The sequence below is a fragment of the Phoxinus phoxinus genome (assembly GCF_949152265.1).
Source record: "Phoxinus phoxinus genome assembly, chromosome: 22".
Lineage (NCBI taxonomy): Eukaryota > Metazoa > Chordata > Actinopteri > Cypriniformes > Leuciscidae > Phoxinus > Phoxinus phoxinus.
Genome location: NC_136897.1, coordinates 26,344,006 through 26,366,434, shown reverse-complemented (window position 1 = coordinate 26,366,434; position 22,429 = coordinate 26,344,006). Strand labels below are relative to the sequence as shown.

The window sequence follows — 22,429 nt, the reverse complement described above, 5'->3', positions numbered from 1 at the left end:
TAAACTGTTTTTAGAGATAAAACTATTTACATTCGATAATCATGAAAACAAATCTCAGATAACGGTTGACTAGGTAACAATGTGTAATTAGACCAAAGGTTCATTTTGCGCTGGAGTTCTCCTTTAATCACTTTTAATCATTAAAAATGTCTGAAATGTTGCATTAAACAACAAAATCTTCACTAAGGCACTTTTCTTCAGTTCAATTCAATTCACAGTTTTTGTTTAGCCCTCTTCACAATACATTGAAAATTAATACTACATTCAAATTTAGAGTGATTTCTTATCAGAGGTGACTGTGACTTTTCTTCATTTTTGCTTTGTGTGTTTGAATCAGCCGGTGTTTCTGGGATTTTTAGTGGATGTATGAAGTCAGTTCGCTCAGGTTTTACCACACGTTATATTATGTACATATTTATAAAAAATATAGCAAACTGGGGTAAGGAAATATAAAGTTGCTTCATATCATATACACTACTGTTCAAAAGTTTGGGGTCAGTAAGATTTTTATAAAACTTTTATTCAACAAGGACGCATTACATTTCTAAGAAGAATTGGACATTTATAATGTTACAAAAGATTTCGATTTCAAAGAAATGCTGAAAAGAATGCATTAAGCTAGAATAAAATGGTTAAATACCCTCTTGTTTAAAAGTAAGAGGGTCTGTTATTACTTTTGATGTATTGCATAGTCAGATATTTAAGCAACAAAATATTCTGGGGGTCATTATTTAAAATGCTGGAGATTGCTGGCAACTTTAAAAAAAAACACTGGCGGGGAAAGAGTTAATAGCATGTGCTATCTCTGTAACCTAATCGAATGACATTTTTAAGTGTGACTTGGATACGTTTCATAATTTTGAATAAAAAGATGATCTTGCCTGTATTCCAGAGGGCTGTGTGGGTCTGTTTTGATGGACTGAATGGCGTACTCAGGGCGACAGGCGCCACACCAGACCTACAGAACACATGAGATGTTTTTACATTCAATACAATTAACCCAGTCATATTAAAGGGGTCATGAACTGGCTTTTTTTATACTGTTGTCTGAGGTCAACTTATGACGTTCGCTTGGTTTTTACATTCAAAAACATCAACATGAATAAGTAATCGGCTGTTTTCTACCCTGGTTTTGAGGCTAGCTCCTGAAACGCTTGTTTTTATGGGCGTGCCGCATTGAAGACTTGGAAGTAAACGCCCACTGCTATGATTGGATAACAGTTTTGCATATTATAATGAGTTTCATGTAATGCGTGAGTCGGTGGGCGGGGCTAAACAGGCGGTGTTGAAGTAGGCGTCGACCTTCTTCTGAGGAGGCGGGGTTTGAGACCCTGTGACGTCATAGATCTGAAAAACCGGTCGTTCGCTGAGCCTGCTGTCAATAAAAGCTTTTATTGGACTAACAAGTTTTCAGTTCTGAAACTTACAGGATATTCTTATAGTATGATGACCTCTTATATGTAAGGAAAATTTGATTTCTCAGTTCATCACCCCTTTAAAGTCAGCTGGACACATGGATTTGAAACATTAGTTTTGACCTAACATGCACTTTATGCTTGAATGACATTTGTAGGATTCTGCAAAACAGATCAGGTGTGTATTCCAACACATATTTTGAGATTTTGAGATGTGGATGTCCTAATAATGACTGTTCAAATCCCAATCCTTTAAAGCAGTGCTCATCCCAGTGGATGACATGATTCAGCCACGGATTTCATGCCTTAAAGGCATAGTTCACCCAAAAATGAAAATTATCCCATGATTTACTCACCCTCAAGCCATCCGAGGTGTATATGACTTTCTTCTTTCAGCCAAACACAATCTGAGATATATTAAAAAATATCCCGGCTCTTCCAAGCTTTATAAAGGGAATGGATGATACCTTAGATTTTTAAGCCCAAAAAAGCGCATCCATCCATCATAAAAGTAATCCATACGACTCCAGGGGTTAATAAAGACCTTCTGAAGGGCTGGGTTTTTGAAAGAAAAATATTCATATTTATAACTTAACTAATATTTATACATTTACAACGGCCGTACATGCGTTCACGAGAGAGAGGGATGACCTCTGACCCGACGAATGCCGGGAAGAACCAGGATATTATTTAATATAACTCTGATTTTGTTCGGCTGAAAGAAGAAAGGCATATACACCTAGGATGGATTGAGGGTGAGTAAATTATGAGATAGTTTTCATTTTTGGGTGAACTAACCCTTTAAGCACAAACTAGACAGCCGGAAGTCCTTTATTTCCCAGAGGTTCAGCAGCACCTGTATCTTTTAAGTCATGTCAGTTTTAAAGTGAATGTAATTCATGGTCACATACCTGGGCAAAGTTCAGAAAGAAGAGCTGTTTATGATCCATATCCAGTCCAGGAAGATGGGGCTCCTCGCCCTCCCTCTCCACCCACTTTATATATGCCTAATATCACACACACACACAACTAATGGTGACCCTGGATCACAAAACCAGTCACAAGTCGCACTGGGATATCTGTGGCAATAGCCAACAATACATAGTACGGGACAAAATTATAGGTTTTTCTTTTATGCCAAAAATCATTAGGATATTAAGTAAAGATCATGTTCCATGAAGATATTTTGTACATTTCCTACCGTAAATATATAAAACATGTATTTTTGTGAGTGAATGCAGCACAATCGTGAACATAAATGCACAACTTTAAAGGAGATTTTCTCAATGTTTCGATTTTTTTGCTCCCTCAGATTCCAGATTTCCAAATATTGTCCTATCATAGCAAACCATACATCAATGGAAAGCTTATTTATTCAGCTTTCAGATGATGTATAGATCTTAATTTTTTTTTTAATTACCCATGTGACTGGTTTTGTGGTCCAGGGTCACAATTTACATAAATAGATTTTTAAAAGAAAATGTGAACAGTCCTTGCCGTTTTATTCATATAGCAGATGTGTTGAGTAGTTTTTATTACGTTGCTCATTGGTTGTTTAAAGGGAATTAATGATACAAACCTTATATGCTTGGCGAACTCCACCGTTATCAGCAATATTCTCTCCTAATGTTGTGATGCCACTGACCTGCAACAACATGAACCTAACATTGTTTAGTGTTATTATTACATGTGCTATTATAGTAATTATTCATATTTTGAATTAGCTTTTACTTTTACATTTTCAGTGTTCATTTTATGATGTACTTAATGTACTTTTGTAATTTTTCTTAGTTTTTTTATATTTAAATTTAGCTTTTAAATTTTTAAATAGAGTAAATCACCTTTTGTACGTAGCTTGACGCTTCAAATAATGATTGAATCATTTACATTGTTACACCAGTAGGTGGCGACAAGTGAAATAAAAAAGTTCAATGTATTTATCATTCAATCCTTCATTCCAGAGATTAGTTCAAAACTGCTGATTCATCCAGTAATAAAACAAGTGAAGTCTTTATGAATGAGTCATTGAATCTTTTTAATAATTAATTAAATGAATATACATATATAAAATTTTTAAATAGACAGCAGCAAAAATTTTTTTGTCAGAATCTCTATTAAATTATGCTATTCTGTTTAGTTTTCTACGAAGAATCATGGGAAAATCATCATCAAAACTCTCAATATATCCAGAATTGCGCAACTCTAATTGCTGGGATCTTCTGAAAATCAATAAAAATGTTTAAAGACCCACTCCGATGAAAATCATGTTGTTCTAGGTGTTAACATGTTCTTGTGGCATTTTTCTGATGTTAGAGAACATATCTTGAGAAAAATAAGCTCAAAGTTGTATTTCTGAGTATTTCTACATTCAAATGACTGTGAATCATTAGCAGACGCTAAAATGCCATCTAAAATAGACTGGAGTTGTGACGTAGTAACTCCACTGGGCGGGGCTAGTTAGTTAAAAAAGTTAACTCTCTGTTAACTTAACTTCATCTGTGTTAAAGCGATGTAGATTATAATGTAATGTAATGTAATGCGTTTTACAGGGGCTTTTTTGAAGTTGTGTTTTGTGTTTAATTTTACTCAGCAGCAGGGTCAGATACACACACACAAGCCATTGCAAGTCATTGTGAACAGAGCTCCGATAGTGGCGCTGAAATTGGAACATATACTGTAACAATAAGTCACTTTCACCGTCGAGTTTCTCCTGTCGCAGTCGTTTGTCCCCTCGTGTGTCAAGCCCATCACTCGTGAGAGTCAGTCAGTTTTTCAGATAGAGCGGTGACATTAGCATCATAATAATCCCAAAATTCCAAGCAATCCACTGATACTAAATATGTCCTTATTGATCACTGTGGGAGGGATGAAATATCGAGGCGAAGTCGAGCTGTTTTTTACCGCGACGTCTCGGAGTGAAATAATGATCGGTGATCAGAGCTCTCAGCAACGGGGAGAGGGAGGGTCGTCTCCGTGCCAACGGCTCCGCCCACAACGCAGAGGCGAATTGCTAATGAGCTACTGCCGCTCTGCTGAAGCGAAGTCCCAGAAAACAGCACAGGTTTTGAGATTTTGGCTAAAAATGGCATAATCATAATTTAAAGACCACTGGGAATGTTTAAAAATAGCTCAAAATATGATCGGACTGGGACTTTAAAAGAAGTCTTAAAACAAAATATCCATAACATGTTTTCAGAGAATGCACTAAATACAGTGTCTTTACTGTAATTTTTAAACAAAGCACATATAAATATGGTAAAAGTTCCAATGGGGTGAGCAAAAACGACACATGAGTACACTAAAAGAGTTTGTAAAAAGTTAAACTTATTAATCTATTTCTGTCTACGTTTAAGATCCATTCCTTTTTAGGGGACTAAATATTTATTTTAGTTTTAAGGTATTTTTTGCTTGCACAACCAGCATATTTTTTTCTATTTCTAAGTGTGTTGAAAATGCTTAGATGTGCATAATTACAATCTTTAAGTACAGGCTGTTCCATAACTTAGTTACATGTTAATTACATTTTGTTACATGTTAGTACAACGTCTACTGTTAAATAATTACTCTGTATCACGAACACCGTAAAATAAAGTGTTACCTCATATTCTCTCCATACTGAACCGAGGTTCAACTTACGTTTTGTCCTCCTGCAAGATTCCAGCTGAATTTGCCGTACTGCTCCACCATGCATTTCGATTGATCCTCAAACTGCTCGGCAGAGTTGTTGCTCCACCAGTTGTTCATGTTCCCGTCCTTGTCGAAATTCCGGCCTATGAAAATAAATATTTAAATTTCGTGGAACAAAGCCATATTTTAAACAAACATGCTCTTTTGCATGCTGGCTTGTTCCAATAGAGAACAATTTATCCATGATATTTCAAACCCGTCATTCAGCACAGAGTTTGATCATCGACAAATCCACAAAGTTTATTCATCCACAGCTAACTGATAATTAGTACAATCCATCAGATGAAACGCATATTACCGTGATCATCAAATCCATGAGTGATTTCATGTCCTATAACCATCCCGATTCCACCGAAGTTTAGAGCTTGCAGCTGTTTTTCACTGAAGAACGGAGGCTGGAGGATGCCAGCAGGAAACACTGAAGGAAAGAAAGATGAATGCATAGAAAGAGACAGAATTCAGCACAATGCATGGATAATTGACCAGGAAATGCGTTTGTGAGATACTAATCGAGTCACATGAGAAAACAACTCATTTTAATAGTAGTAGTTAACTTTGGACACTTTTATGTCCCAGAGGTTATTTATTTAAACAGATTTGAGCTTTTTAAGGTCCAATTAACAAATGACCAACACTAGTTTTACCATCGTCCCAGACTATAGTCAAAATATTATATTTTATTAATATTTTATTTGAATAAATAAATATATTTCATGTTCTAAAGTGTGATCATTTAGCATGATATATTTATATTATGTATTATGTTTCAAATATGATATTTGAGGACAGTTTGAGTAAAAATATTTTAATGTCTTAAAAAAAGACAAATTTTTAGAGAATAGTTTTTTAATCTTCTGAAGTATAATTTAATATGATATATTTAAATTATTACTTAAATTTAACGTTTGATCTTTTTATATTGACATATTTATATTTTTGCATATACACATTTCAATATTTATTGTGTAGATTATGTATATGATGCCACAGTGCTTAGTTGTGACAACAATCAAAAATTTTCCCAATCAACATTTCCCCAAATGATGTTTTTCTAAATGTTAGCATTCATATTTACCCATGAGAAAACCGTCAGTGAAATATGAGTCATGTAATGTTTGAAGAAAATCAAGGTAAATATCACTAAATATTTGTATTGTTGTCACGCTGTGGGTATAAAGATGCACACGACGCAGGAGAATATCACTAATAAAGTCTTTATTAATTAATCAAACCAGGAACACGCATGAGATAACAGGAAAAATAATCATTGAAACACAACTATGATAACATTGACAGTACCGGATCCAGAACGAGGGAAAATCTGGGATTAAATACATGGGAAGAGTAATAAAGATAAAACAGAACAGGTGTGTAGGACTAACTAACAACCAAGGAAACTAACTAGGGAACAGGAAAAACCAAAACACACTATACACGTGTACACAATCAAGCTGTGCAAATGTCCAGTCAAATTGTTCTACGCGTGTTGTAATATCACATAATTGTGCGCATTTAGGATGCATTTTAGCCATGAAATTAGCCTTAATAAGATAAAGTCCATTATTCCGCAAATGTTTAAAATGTCATTTCCATCACAGCATGCATGAGGATTTGACATTTGTTTGTTCAGAAGAAATGTCAAAAGTTGATGGACATCGTGTTAGTGGACAAATTAGATAAATGAGAGTGTGGAAAGTGCTTTTTAAGAGACTCAGTTGAAAGAGTGTGATGGTTATGGTAAACACAGGATAGCAGAAGCGACATATATTGGAAGGACAGAAAGATCTCGACTGTGTGCCGTCCTCCAGCTATAGAGTATAGGGCTGGAAACGCCGGCGTGCCGCAGTTACAGCTGCCGCTCTTGTCTCCAAAATGGCAATTCAGCTTGAAGTGTTTCCCAGATTGTCCAGGAACATTAAAATGTGCAATCTAAGAGTAATTATGTGGAAATTTCTCCCGCTGAAAATCTGCATAATCACTTGGCTTTTTGTAATCTGTGTATTAACCAGCGCTTGGCGTCCGCATCTCTGGAAGCACAAGCTTTGTGGGCACTGGAGCCTGAAACTAGCTTTGTTTAATCTACAAGAAAAAAGCACTACAGGCATTAGAGCCATTACCACAATGGGCTGAGAAAGCGTTTGTGTTGAGAGCCCTCAAAAAGAGTAGGAGAAATCTGACCAGAACAAATACTTCACATAAGACCCGCGTTTGGACAATGCTGCTTTTTTTTAGTGTGCGGTTGTGGAAAGATCAGGGGTGCGTTCCCGTACAAAGATGTAACTCGCTGCTTAACCACCATATACCATGATGCATCATTGAAGAAATCAACTAGCTAGTCACGAATGTTTCCCCAAACCGTATTGTCACAAATTTGTTGTTTAACCACGTTGGTTAATGATGTCACGCAGGTGCTGGAATAATAACTTATTTTATGAATCCTTTAGAGATAGATGCCATGTTCAGTATTTATAGCAAAAAATCGAGCATTAATTCTGAGGACTAATTTTTCTCAGTTATTTTGCTTTATTTCCAGATTCAATTTTAGGCTTGTTCTTATAGAGCGCGTATATACGCACATGCGCACTCTTCAAGAACTGCTTTAAATCTTTTGACAAACTAAAAGACGTTTGTATGTATTGGAAATAAAAGATATAGATTGTCCTGAATGTCAGCTTGCTTATTTTGCTCAAGATTAGGATTTATTGAGTCCACATGTCATGAAAACATGAAACTACTCCACAGCTCGAGAGCTGTCGTTCCAAACACACAACTTTGCGACGCTGTTTGCGAATGTTCATTGGAACTATGGTTTGGGAAACACTGACTGGTTGAACTATATGCTGATAATAGTTGACTAAGGATGCTTTCGGGAAACACACCCCTGTTTAGGCCACCGTGAATCTGGACTAGACTGGTTTGTGCTGATCTAGCTGGTGGACTTTTTGCTTTATAGGGGTGGTATGCCCTTTTCACAAGACGTAAAATAAGTCTCTGATGTCCCCAGAGTGTGTGTGTGAAGTTTTAGCTCAAAATACACCACAGATATTTTTATATAGCATGTTAAAATTGTCACTTTTTGAGGGTCAGCAAAAACGCACCGTTTTGTGTTTGTCCCTTTAAATGCAAATGAGCTGCTGCTCGCGGCACAGGGGGGCGGAGCTTCAACAGCTCGTGTCCTTTTAACTCACACACACACATGCACTGAACATTTAAAAAACGTTTAGCCTTTTATGTTCAAACCGAAGTCAGACAATGATGGAGGGACTCAAGAAGAAGTGACAACATGTAGAAGAACAGGACATTTCTGAATGGTTAGTTGATGAATTTATGTAGCTTATGTGTAGTTATCTTCTAGTCATTGATTAGCATATTCTGTCTTGATAATCTATAAATCGTGTCCCGGGGGCGGGGTTTATGTAAATGTTAGGGTTGGTGATGTCACTAAACCGGGAGGAATGTCGTGTAGTCCCTACCAGCCGTTTGTTAGTCCTTAAAAAACTATTTCTTTAAAAGCAAATATCTTCCTTTGCTCTGAACTTTGAGCGTTGTAACTTTGCAGATGTTGTTTATGATCAAACAGCAACATTACACACTAACTACAGTTAGAAATGTGAAATCATAATCAACCACCCCTTTAAATAGACTGGAAGGATTGTAAAATGCATTCAGCCATTTTGTTTCATTTTGTTTGTTGGTAACACATTACAACAAGGTCTCATTTGTTAACATTAGTTAATGCATTTGCTAACATGAATTAACAATGCCTATGTTTGGATATATTTCTAACTATACGATATAATGGATATATTTCTAACTATATGATATAAGTCAAGTCAAGTCAAGAATATTTGTATAGCGCTTTTCACAATACAGATTGTATCAAAGCAGCTTCACAGTATTAAATTAAAATAATAATAAATAAAAAATAAAAATATATATATAATGGATATATTTCTAACTATATGAACTTACCAATCTGGTTTCTGTTGTGTGAGTAGAACGCATTGACCACAGCTGCACCAATAATCCACCTAAAACATTCATAGAGACAAAGAGAAAAGCAATGACTCAGTGACGGGTCAAGAAAGGAAAATGTCTTTTCAAACATATATTTCTATGTTTCGTACATGTCAGGATCCACGGGCTCCCTCAGCTTTTTATGACCTTTCTGGGCCGATGCTGCCAGGTTTTCCAGAATGTTCTCAAAGTAGTTCTCCTCACTGAAATTAAGCTGCGAACAGAAACATAATAACACATATGTGATATATCACGTCGCACGGGTATATCTGTGGCAATAGCCAACAATACATTGTATGGATCAAAATGATAGATTTTTCTTTTATGCCACAAATCATCAGGATATTAAGTAAAGATCATGTTCCATGATGATATTTTGTACATTTTCTACCGTAAATATATAAAACATGTATTTTTGTGAGTGAATGCAGCACAATCGTGAACATAAATGCACAACTTTAAAGGAGATTTTCTCAATGTTTCGATTTTTTTGCATCCTCAGATTCCAGATTTGCAATAGTTGTGTCTCGGCCAAATATTGTCCTATCCTAACAAACCACACATCAATGGAAAGCTTATTTATCAACTGTCAGATGACGTATAAATCTCAATAAATAAAAATGACCCATGTGACTGGTTTAGTGGTCCAGGGTCACATATCATACCATAGATGTATCATTCTTGTATTTATGTAATGAGATACTAGTTGCTTTGAATGGTATTTTATTTTGAGTTTCCATACATGTTTGTATTCCTCGTCTAGTTTCTTATTTTCCTCCTCAAGGATGTGATCGGGATAACCGATCTGTTCCGATATCGCCATGGCCTGCAAAACAGGAGGGTGGACAGTGAGAATAGCTCAGACTGTAGGATAGTAAGAGCAAATATAATACAATTAATAATAAACCTTATTTGCAGCACATTTCATAAAATAAAAATGCAGCTAAAAATTTTTTTACAGTAAAAAAGCATTATAGTAAACACCAAAAGCAAATAAAAATACCATAATTAATATAATGTAAGATTAAAGATCAAACCCACTTAATTATAATAACAAAAGATACAATCTATATGCATAACAAAAATGGAAAATAGAAACCAAGTAATGTTGATATACAACTGTTTACAATTGTGCTTAAAAATATAAAATATTGGAATATTATGAAATTAATTTTATTAAAATGTTTAATTTATTAACAAAGCTAATTGTGTATAGGAAAAAGCGGGGTTTTCCAAACTGGGATTTGAGAGGGGACGGCAAAGGTTTGTGAGTTGATGAAAAGCTAATAATTAATTAAATTATACAAATATACAATTTAAAAAAATAAAAAGTATCAAATTAAAACACACACAAACATTTTTTTTTTTTTGTCTACCTGCATGTCATGTGACCATTTACCAACATTAGAGAACCATAAACATGCAAATGTGTAAATATTTTAGTTTGGGAATTTGGGAATCCCTGGGATTGAGGAATGAACTTCAGAAATAAAAACGTTTTATTTTGTTGTGGCCATTAAAACCATCTTACCTTCTCTCTGGCCTTCTCCTTGGATTTTTCATCCATCCAGCTCAATTCTTCCAATGTTTCCACATAAGCTTCCTGAATCTTTTTGATCAGTTCACCCACCTGAACAACAGCGGAGAGACACATTTCAAGCAAACATCAAATGGCCCTTTTTCAAATAGCAGAAATAGCTACTATAGTTGGCATAATATTCAATTAATCTAATTAAAATGTATCATTTAAAAATAAATTATTTTATAAATACATAAAATAAAAATTATAATAAAAATATTATTATTATTATTAAATATATATATATATATATATATAATATATATATATATATATATAGCTATATAAAAAATCATATATAAATATATACAAATATATTTATAAAAAATAAGTAAAAAATCAGCTTAAAACTTTAATGGATTAATAACACTGATTGTTTAAGGGAATAATTATTTAAAAAAAATTTTTTTAGAAGGCCTATATTCTGACTTCATGCTGACTTTAAAATGAATACAACTATTTGACTATCCTAGAAATACAATATAAAGCCACATACATCTTTATATTCAATGTAACACAGAGTTACATAAAATCATCCCAGATTAAAAATAAACTTAATAAACTCAGATGACTAACAGTCAAATCACTGAACCCATTATTGGAACAGTCTAAACAATCCATGTGTGTGATTGTTCTGATTGTGTAAAGCATTGAAGGAGGATGTTCCTGTTATGTCTAGCTGTGTGTTTTTAGGGCAGAGTTGGTGTTTTAGTGTTACCATGCGTTTGCTGTTTCCAGAGAAGGTTTCCCGGACGTACAAGGCTCCGACGGCGTTCTCCATGTTGCCCTGGACGTAACGGACACAGTCTCTCCACCTCGCGTCCTCTACTGTAGTGCCATGCAAAGTCTGAGTGAACACACACACACACACACACACATACACAGTGCAATGAAGAAAAATGGGACCAAAATAAGGTTGAGAACACCATGTTAAGTAAGGGATAATGTACATCCAGCCGGTTGTTATCGCAGAATAAACCCTGACAGGGTGATCAGGACAGTCCCTGGCATTACCCTGAAGGGGTTTATTCTGAGATAACAACCGGCTGGATGTACATTATCCTGCTTATTACACGGCTACTTGGCACATAAGTAAAGACATGAAATATTGTCGAATTATTAGATCTTTAAACACAAAGCTTCCGCGGAGAGAGCAGTTGCAGCGTAGCAAGTTCAAACAAGACGGACATTTAAGGGATACGGTACAGTCATACCACTTTATTACACAGCATTTCGCCACATAAATAATTATGGAGATATTGATTTAAAATCGTACCTGTTTGTTAACTTATAACTCAAGAGTGTACAAAACTCGTCGCAAAATGGCAGCAGCTTCATTTGTATGAAACAAAAAAAGAGTCCACGATATCCAGTCCACGATACTGGGTGACATAATTAACTGTACACAAAATATTACTTGAATGAGTTTTTATATTTTATTAGCTCACCAAACGCAAAACTTCAACAAAGAAAAAGCATATAGCGCTGACGTCAGTTACCCGGATGAGCCTGTGTTAACAGGTTTTACCGGTTGTTATTGGGGAATAACATCCCGCTGGATGGCGAGATTGACCAATCAGAATCAAGTATTCCAGAGAGCCGTGTAATATCAGGGAATAACACAACTTGGAATGTTGCGACTGACCAATCAGAATCAAGTATTCCAGAGAGCCGTGTGATCCGTCCGACGCGCAGCGGAGTCCATTAATACCTGACAATGGACACCTCGAAGGGCATTAACCCGCTTATACCATGTTCACTTGCCAAATAACACATTTTTAAAACATTAGTTTATATTTGAATTAGTTTTACAATCGAAATCTAACGGTTTTAGAACTCCTTTACTAGCTGTCCTACATCACCTTTTAATGGACACCCTGCAGCCAATCAGAATCGAGTATTCACCCAGACCATGGTATAACAGGAAATAACACAACTTGGAATGTTGAGACTGACCAATCAGAATCAAGTATTCCAGAGAGCCGTGTAATATCAGGAAATAACACAACTTGGAATGTTACGACTGACCAATCAAAATCAAGTATTCCAGAGAACTGTTTAATAAAAATAAACAGAACCCATTGGACTGAATCACCAAAAGTGAGTTTTAAAGCAGGCGAAGTCAAATGCCATGAGCTCTCCTCTGCTTGTGTTTGTTCCGAGTGCGACTGACCTTTCTGTAGTGCGCTCTCACGTCTTTGAAGCGACGGCTCATACTGTTGACCCTCTCCATGATGAGCATCCATGCCAGATAGTTCTGCAGAGTCCTGCCGAGATCACAAATGTGCAGATCATTTAATGCCGCCGTACAGCACAAAACTATGCAACCTGCATTTTGACATTTACATTTCTTAAATTCAACTAATGTGTTTGTTGTGGATTATTGAAGCAGTGTTGTTATTGCTAACCAAAAACTAAAAACATTTTAATTAAATGAAATAAGTTTAAGAATTAAAATGACTAAAGCTAAACCTTTAATAAAAACTAAATAGAAATATTTTTTAAAAATGAATAAAAACAACAATATTACTAGAACTAAATTTAAAATTGAAAACTAAAATTTGAATAAATACTATAATAACTTGAATGCAATGTAAATCCCTTTGGATAAAAGCAATATGTATGCAAATAAATGTAAATGTATATTAATAGTGTAGAGAAGATCTCCTTAATAATTAAGGTGTTTCTCCTAGATATCGATATGATTAAATGGAGGGCAAATTATTAGAAAAGAGGAGAATTAGAAGAGATCTTAATCTGTGTTCAGAAGTGTGTCAAAGTCAGAGATCTCAATATGAACTCAAATTCTATGCTATCCGCATTTATTTACTCTCATTGCGTGTCAATTATTGTCTGGTTTTATTTCTCCTCTTAGCAAGTTTAGGATAAGCACAGGTGACAAGCTTGATACTTCAGTGGGACATTCACCTTTTAAGTTGTCTTATCTCTGAAACCACTGAACCTCTGAGGAATATGTATTTCCTCTGGATGACCATGATTGTGACCCTGGACCACAAAACCAGTCACATGGGTCAATTGTTTTAAATTGAGATCTATTCATCTGAAAGCTGAATAAACAAGCTTTCCATTGATGTGTGGTTTGTAAGGATAGGACAATATTTGGCCGAGATACAACTATTGAAAATCTGGAATCTGAGGATGCAAAAAAATCGAAACATTGAGAAAATCTCCTTTAAAGTTGTGCATTTATGTTCACGATTGTGCTGCATTCACTCACAAAAATACATGTTTTATATATTTACGGTTTGGAAATTTACACAATATCTTCATGGAACATGATCTTACTTAATATCCTCATGATTTTTTTTGGCATGAAAGAAAAATCTATATTTTTGACCCATATAATGTATTGTTGGCTGTTGCCACAAATATACCCGTGCGACCCGTGACTGGTTTTGTGATCCAGGGTCACAACTGACATGACAATGAAGAATTACCTCACATTTCTCACGTGTCAAACAGCGTCACTAAGAGCATCACCTGTGACTGTGCTTGGAAAGAACGCTGCGGAGCTTCTCCAGGTAAGGTGAGCAGTACACAACCATGGGCTCTTCTGGTCGCACCGTAACTGACACGCTGGACATGATTCCCTGGATGTAGCGCGTCCAGTTAAAGCCCTGACATTTCATAAAGAGAAGTGAGAAGCATACGTGCGCTAATGAGAAAACAACGATTATTTGGGGAAGTAGGATGTGTTCCTGGATCAACAAGGGTTTGTGGGAAAGTGCAAAAACAAACAATAATAATAAAAAAACTATAATATATACAATTCACCAAATTTGACATTATTACATTTATATTCTGAAACATGAAAAGGTATAATTCACCCAAAAGGGACAGAAATCAATATTATATTGATGGGTGAACTATCCCTTTCATCACAATTATTTTGTTGTATTAACAACCATAATTTCTCTTCAGGTTTAGACTGTTTAAAAGTTTGGGGTCAGTGCGATTTTTATAAAAGAAATATTTTTTTTATTCAGCATCAAATTAATCAAAAGCGACAGTAAAGACATTTATAATGTTAATTTGAGCATCAAATCATTATATTAGAATGATTTCTGAAGGATCATGTGACACTGAAGACAGTAGTCATGCTGAAAATTCAGCTTTGATCACAGGAATGAATTAAATTTTTTAATATATTCTCATAGAAATATTTAAAAATTGTAATATCTCACAATATTACTGTTTTTCCTGTATTTTTTATTTTATTTTAAATGCAGCCTCTGTGAGCAGAAGAGAAAAATCTTACAGAAACCTCAAACTTTTGAACAGTAGTGTATATTATAACAGCTTTTACTGATGCAGTTTTCATTAAAGACTGAGGGGGACCAAGTGTAAAAGTAAAAAAAATCCCCTTCCATTAAAACCCCATGCTTTTCTGCACTTACATTGAGGTTGAAAGCTAGCTGCACTTCTCTCAGTGTCATTTTGTTGTAAAGCACAGTGATGTCATTGCGTTCTTCTGCAGGTGAGGTAGCCTGAAATCAGACACAAACGCATGACATTTACAGCACAGAACGCATTTCAGACACTCGCGTGTTATTTTTAAGCTTGTTGTGTTTTACCATCTCCAGTTAAACTCACGTTAGCGATGTCTGTCTCCAGCTCCAACACTTGAGTCATGTCCTCCCACACGCGCTCTTCATCTTGGGTCAAGTTCCTGTCTTCTCGTGCGATCCTCGCCATGGAAACCATGAACTCCAGGTAGGACTCGCGCACCTGCCCACAAACACGACGGAGGATCTGCTGATTCGTGTAATTATAACAAAAGCATTGAGGGAGAGAATGGCTCTCACAAAATGACACCACCACGTACGTACCTTCTTATAATTCCCATCGCTGAGGTAATAATCTCTTGAAGGCATTCCTAGTGCTGGCTGGTCAACCTGTGCAATCAGAAAGACGTGATGATAAAATCATTTGTTATCACAAACAATCTTCTATTCGTTATCTGCATCGCTTTTGGGTGCGGCGTGCATGAGATCATCCAATAGTGCTCTGTTCATAATTAAACCAACATAAAATCACACTCGGGTTTCATTAACTCGTGCTCCAAATGGCATTTTAAGCAGGGTGTATTATGTGAAATAAATTGCAATTAGCCACTGTGTGTTTTCAAAGGTGACGTGCCACTAAAACAACCAATCTATCAAACCGACAAGTACTGACGTGATTACCACCAGGGCATCATAAAGCAATACCATGCAACTTTGATATACACCACGATGCTGAATGATTACCATATTTATATACTACTCTTTAAATGTATGTCCAAAATCATGTTATTGCTTAGTAGTACCGTGATAAACATGGTACAGTACATCCAAAATGGTATTACCAAATACACAGAGCCTAAAACTAACTTTTTGCCACACCTGCCAATGGCCTGTGACAAATTAATAAAATATAACTAAGATATAAACAGTGATGATAAAACAAACAGTGCTTTTCATGTTTTTCAGTAGTTTTCAGGTACAGAAAAGTAATTAAGTGAGGACATGTAAAATAACACTGCATAGACTTCATTATTATAAATTAAACATCCTTATTAAATTTACAAAAGTTATTCAGTCTAGAGCAGAGAGTGATTTTTTTCTTCATCCTTTGTTGTTTGATTAGCATTAGAAATCAGGAATATTAGGCTACTGTCACTTTAAGAGTGAATGCACAGATATAATATACTGATGCTGTACACACTCCTTTACTTCCTTAATTGTTTACGTTCAATTAAGACATAACCGACTATATTTACTAGGATACTTGCTATTTCTTTACTTAATTTTTTGTGAATTTGTCCACTAAAGAGAGCTCAGTTTAGTGGTCGCACTTTGACTGAGACGCGGCTGTGTGGTGTAGAAAACATGGAAGTGCCATCATACAGGTAAGTTACATGTCTAAAAACATGGTAGTACCACTATGAGTGTTTTGCTAGTCATATATAAATGTGAATTATACAGGATGTTCAACAACTTACATGTATAATGTAGCGGCTGGAGTCGCGATCATCTGGCCACACGAACATCTCAAGCACGGCCTTCTTATTATACCGAGCGTTCAGAACAGCCAGTGTGTCCTCCAGGCTCCACGCTTGCTCTGTAAGATCAATGTTTTGTGGCTTTTAGTCCATGTCTGTTCGCTTTGAGGCAATCTATGCTTTACAACTACATAAGCATGCTCCCCAAATATTTTTTTTTTGCAGATATGCGTTTATTATGGTTAGTTCTTACTCTATTATCAGCCGTTTTCAAACTATGAGAATGGTGCTGACATTTCAGAAATACTGGCAAAAATACAGCGCGATCTGTGTAGTTCGATTCGTGAACAAATGAGTCGATTCTTGTGAATCATTTAAAAAGAGTTTGAATCAGCCTGAAGAATCCTTCACTGAATGAATCTGTCGATATGGACACTGAATCGAGGTTATCAATGCATCATTACTTCAATAAAGTTCACACAGAATGCATTTTGCGTCCAACTGCACTGCTTTTTAATAGATTAGGAAACCCTCTTCTTTTCCGTGCTGCGTTGTTTTATATTAATTTTATAGCACCATTAGTCTTTTGATAATGCAATGAAATGAATTGTCAGTTCAATACTTTGACAAGGAAAATAAATGCTAAGATCAAATGCATTTTTGTCATATATTTCACTAAAAAGAACAATCCTCTCAATCTGTCCAGCCTCGACTTTCTTTTTCATTAGGAAATAAATCAAAACAGGAAAGACAATTGCATTTGTATAAGCATTTTAAGGGATCTTGCAACATGAAATCATATAAATACACTTTTCCTGCATGTGATTCTTCATCAGTGCAGATTTTCCAATGAAAACAAATATATTTTACTCTGAAATGACTTTACTTTTCAGCCAGCTTTCTCATTTGTGGCTCCATTCTCCATTTCACAATCCAGTTAATTCCCAATGGACACAATCAGATCCTAAATTTTTCTGGTTTCACATAAAATGCATCACATTCTGGAAGTAAAAATAAGTTGCAAACACCGTTTCGATGACTTTAATAACCACAAATGATGCCAAACGACTGCATCGCACATCATCACTGGTCAATTTCTCTTTTATTCAAAATTCTGGGAAGAAACTATTAATTAAAAAAATAACCTATAAAACCCAGTGTACCAAATTGCCCTTTGTTTGCACAATCAGACGGATACTATAGTAGATGCAGTAAAACATAATTACAGGCTAGTTTTCCAAAGGCCAGTTCTGGTTAAACGTCTCCAATGGCATTAAAACCAGCATTAATTACCAGTCCATTGCTTTAAAGACACATAATAAATCTGTCAGGAAAGGCCAGTGTGTGTGTTTGGGTTGATCTCTGCATATGTAGATTATATTCCAGCAATCTTCTTCTATTACATTTAATTATTCTGCCCTCTCTCAAGGTCTATAATGAGGCACAGTGCCAATACTCATCGTCCTCTCTCCCTCCTCGACGGGGCATATCTCCCTATACACATGACAGATGAGCAGGACGGCCACTGCTCTGTGAAACCACTGGACTTTCCCATCACTCCAGCGCCTTATCTACACCCAGCGACAGCACGGCTGGAGCGGTTGCATTTATCCCATTTAGATAAGCTCAAGATGCTGCCATTCTCTGCGCGAGTGAATTAGAGACGGCCTGCGCTATCTCCAGTACCTGATGTGCCGTTCCAGACCTCAGACGCCACGGGCCAGTCGCCAATACTGTCGATGAGCTCGAGGAGAGGCTGCGAGTCGCGCTGCTCGATCAGAACTGCAGGGGGAACCAGAGACACGAGGCCAAGTTGGTTCAAAACTTTTTAATAGTCATAGTTTTAGTCAACTATAATAACCCTGAAACTAACCAGCTTTGAGATTTATCATTACATTACAGTGTTTAATTCAAAGCCCATCTTATAAAGCATTGCTAAAAATGTAGCAGATTCAGAAATGGCATTGCAATAGAGAGTCTAAGTCCCGCCCCTCCGCTTCCGGCTCATGGGACCTTATTTCGGAAAAAATATGTATGGTAGTCAATGGCGAGAGACAACTTTTATTCCGTCAGAACTGTGCCCTGAATTACACATATGATGTTTGTCAATTTAAAAGATAATTATGAAAGTCAAGAAAGTCGCAGTTAGTTTTATGTGGAAATCACTCAATGAACTACATCTCTCGTCTCGCACTATACCTCACCATTGCTCGTGTGTGTGCAGTCTGGTACAACACACTCAGGCATGACGGCGCAACGTCACGATTATAACGTAAGAAAAAATGACAGACGTTAGCTTCGGTAGAGTTAGCTTCAGTAAAGTTAGCTTCAGTAAAGTTAGCTTCAGTAAAGTTAACTTCAGTAAAGTTAGCTTCAGTAAAGTTAGCTTCAGTAGAGTTAGCTTCAGTAAAGTTAGCTTCAGTAGAGTTAGCTTCAGTAAAGTTAGCTTCAGTAGAGTTAGCTTCAGTAAAGTTAGCTTCAGTAAAGTTAGCTTCAGTAAAGTTAGCTTCAGTAGAGTTAGCTTCAGTAAAGTTAGCTTCAGTAAAGTTAGCTTCAGTAGAGTCAGCTTCAGTAGAGTCAGCTTCAGTAAAGTCAGCTTCAGTAAAGTTAGCTTCAGTAAAGTTAGCTTCATTCATTGAGAGAAAAGGTATGACGTCACATGTGCGCCTTTTGGGTTTGTAGTCTTTGTAATGACGTATTTTCACAGTCTTATATCTCAACAGTTTTACATCAAACTGCGACTTTCTTGACTTTAAAATATATCTTTTAAATTGACAAACATCATATGTGTAATTCAGGGCACAATTCAAACCAGATTAAAATATTTGTTGTCTCTCGCCATTGACTACCATACAATATTTTTTTCCGAAATAAGGTCCCATTTACAGTATAAAATACATTGTGTTCATTAAGTTCATCACAAACACATACAAATGGAAAAGTCATGAAACTCCATCATGCGATGATCTATGGGATTGCACACTATACGTGTAAGTTGTAAATAAAATTATTATTGTAGCATGTTTTACATGAAAATACTAGCCTATATCAGTCTTTCTAGTGCAAAATAACACTAATTCAATGTGTTTAATACAATGTGTTACATTTCTCTGTGATTATACGTGAAAACATTCACATTTTATATGTGAAATCATTCATATTTTTTACGTGTAGTGGTAAATCATAACAGAAACATTATAATAGAGAATACGTCGATCAGTGTGGTGTACTCACTCTCGTTCATGCATGAGCTGTAGAGCGTTTTGGCTTTCTTGAAGGCCTCTCTGTCATCCTTACTTTCCATCTCCAGAACTCCTGTGAGACAATGAATCAACACCAACAAGACGAAACTGTTTAAAAGAAATAAACTCATGGTGTTTGTGTGAAGCTGCCGTAACCCACCCTTGAGCACAATCTCCAGCTCGTCTCTCAGGATATTGAACACGCTGTGGAGTGAGCTGGTTTCGGGAATGACGTGCCGCTCGATCCAGCCTCCGCATGCGTACTGATAGAAGTTCTGGCACGGCTCCACGCTGGGGTCCATGTTCTGGAGCAGTCGGGCCGCTGTGGCATTGACATGAATCAAGAAATGATTTCAGATCTAGAATATAAGTTTGGAGACGGTATATAAAAGGAAAGCTTTCAGACATTACCGGCAGTGACGCACTGTGGGGTTGTACAGACATTGCTGTCAGCTTTTGAAGGATATTTCAGCCCTGATGTGGTGTGGTGAGATAAACAACACAATTGAGGTTAATGTCTGATTGAGATCATGTGACATAATCCACTCAAAAGTCCAGCTCTATAGTGAGAGCTTATTGCTTCAGCTTAACACTGCAGGCTAGCATGTAATATAATGCAATTTATTGAAATAAAGCTTCAGTTGTTCGCTCACTTACCAAGAGTTAGCCATGAGAAAAACATTTTGTAAACCTGACAATAGTAGTGCATATGTGTATTATATATATATATATATATATATATATATATATATATATATATACACTATGTGCAAATATATTGTGTAGTATATGGAGTGATCCAGAATTTATGGCAGGGTAAAACTCAAAGTAAAATGAAAAACAGCAGATTTAAATGAACGGTGTGGATAAAAAAATCGGATAAAAATAATTATGTACAACTTAACAGCATACTTTACCTTTTGAAGATTCATTTATGTTAAAACGCTCTGAAATATAAAAAGAAAATGCAAGATCTTAAAGAATATAATTGGATGTGAGAACTGAGAACCATTTGATAGATGCTTTTGGCTAATTCTACATTTTATATTTATGTGAAAATTTTGGAGATATCATTATATGATAACTCTATGCACTTAAGTTGCGCTACCTATATATATATATATATATATATATATATATTATATATTATATATAAACATACAGTAGCCTACCTTTTGAGATATAGATATATTTAATATATTATTTAATATATTATTTATTTAATATATATTAAATAAAATAATATTAAATAAATAAATATACAACAACAATCATATAATTTTTTTACTTCAAACTTTTTTTCTTTTCATTCTGGTTTTCTAGAAAGTTCTTCAAAAGAAAGGTTTCGCCGAGCTGCTCCACGTGGGCTATAAATAAATGAACGCGGGATATTTCTTACGAAGATCATGACTGTTGTCTTTTTTGAATACGTGACGCGTTCCCACCTCTCAGAGCTGAAGTGTAGAGCACGATGAGTCCAGCCAGAGCACAGCTCATCAGAAGAACAATGACCGACAGTCCGATCTCCACCACAGTCCAGCGATGCTTCCTCGGTTTAGTGCTTTTCTCCATGATATCCATTTGGCTCTCCGATTTTCCCATTCTTGGAGCTGTGGAATAGAGGATGGAAGTGTTTGCGTGCGTCTGAGCGCAGAGAGCCACAGGTGGAGCATCAGTGGATCCTGCTTTACACTTTTACCCGCAAAGAAACAACGGGTTTAATGTGCCACTGAATAAGAGATTTAGGACTACACGTGATATACACATGACTAGAAATACACCGTTTGACCCGTTTTTTCCAGTCTTTGACTTTTTAATATATAAATAGCCTACTTTTATGGCGATTACACTTTATATATATTAGGCTAGTATGCATTTAATCTGATAATATGATATCATTCGTAAATGAAACGACAAATTCAGTACGAAAATGTGAGGCTGTTGATTTCATGCATCGGTTGATTGGATTGTGAAAAGTGGGCATGATGTTGCACGACACCAGAATGCGCGAATCTGAATGCGCGTTGGCAACAACACCAACAGGTTTTGTATTGAGAGAGTGAAAGAGTGGAGCATGTTTTAATTTTCTTTCTTTTTCTTTCTTTTGAATAACCTGCAATGAGGAAACGTTAACAATATAGGACCAAGAATGCATATTAAGAAAGTAAATTGGCTTGAAGACATTAGGCTAGCAGCACACGAGGCAGTTAATGTAGCTGATAAAAGTTAATGTAGTTGATCTATTGATGGTTATAGCCTATTATTGTAATAATGCACTCAGAAAGAGCAACAGCTCTGTTGTGTTTAATTTTTAATGATGGCTATAGATCAAAACAAGGGTAAATATGATCCATTCTCGGGGTGTCTTCAACCACATCATGAAATGTAGGTAGCCTATGTAATCTTTGGTTTTACAAAAGAGTTTTTGCTTCATGTCAGCATCAGCACTTTCTTCTGTGTCTTGGAAGCTGGAAAGTGCTGATAA

General features: G+C 35.9%; 1 protein-coding gene across 3 annotated transcripts in view; it reads right to left on the bottom strand.

The window, feature by feature from the left end:
* mmel1 (membrane metallo-endopeptidase-like 1) overlaps nt 1–22,429 on the bottom strand; it is a 35,219-nt gene that overhangs the window by 4,787 nt on the left and 8,003 nt on the right. For 2 of the 3 annotated variants that reach the window (XM_079598453.1, XM_079598454.1), the window contains exons 2-23: nt 21,390–21,554; nt 20,862–20,891; nt 20,356–20,418; nt 20,105–20,266; nt 19,937–20,017; nt 18,389–18,484; nt 16,703–16,821; nt 15,549–15,614; nt 15,313–15,447; nt 15,117–15,206; nt 14,200–14,336; nt 12,872–12,965; nt 11,417–11,545; nt 10,651–10,749; nt 9,862–9,945; nt 9,230–9,333; nt 9,075–9,133; nt 5,401–5,520; nt 5,052–5,185; nt 2,995–3,060; nt 2,327–2,422; nt 882–958 (exon numbers count right to left, since the gene is read on the bottom strand). In XM_079598453.1, the coding sequence (XP_079454579.1) occupies nt 882–958; nt 2,327–2,422; nt 2,995–3,060; nt 5,052–5,185; nt 5,401–5,520; nt 9,075–9,133; nt 9,230–9,333; nt 9,862–9,945; nt 10,651–10,749; nt 11,417–11,545; nt 12,872–12,965; nt 14,200–14,336; nt 15,117–15,206; nt 15,313–15,447; nt 15,549–15,614; nt 16,703–16,821; nt 18,389–18,484; nt 19,937–20,017; nt 20,105–20,266; nt 20,356–20,418; nt 20,862–20,891; nt 21,390–21,554 (2,206 nt within the window). Of the gene's footprint in view, nt 1–881; nt 959–2,326; nt 2,423–2,994; nt 3,061–5,051; nt 5,186–5,400; nt 5,521–9,074; nt 9,134–9,229; nt 9,334–9,861; nt 9,946–10,650; nt 10,750–11,416; nt 11,546–12,871; nt 12,966–14,199; nt 14,337–15,116; nt 15,207–15,312; nt 15,448–15,548; nt 15,615–16,702; nt 16,822–18,388; nt 18,485–19,936; nt 20,267–20,355; nt 20,419–20,861; nt 20,892–21,389; nt 21,555–22,429 lie in introns of all 3 variants that reach the window. The other variant, XM_079598452.1, reaches the window with a different exon arrangement.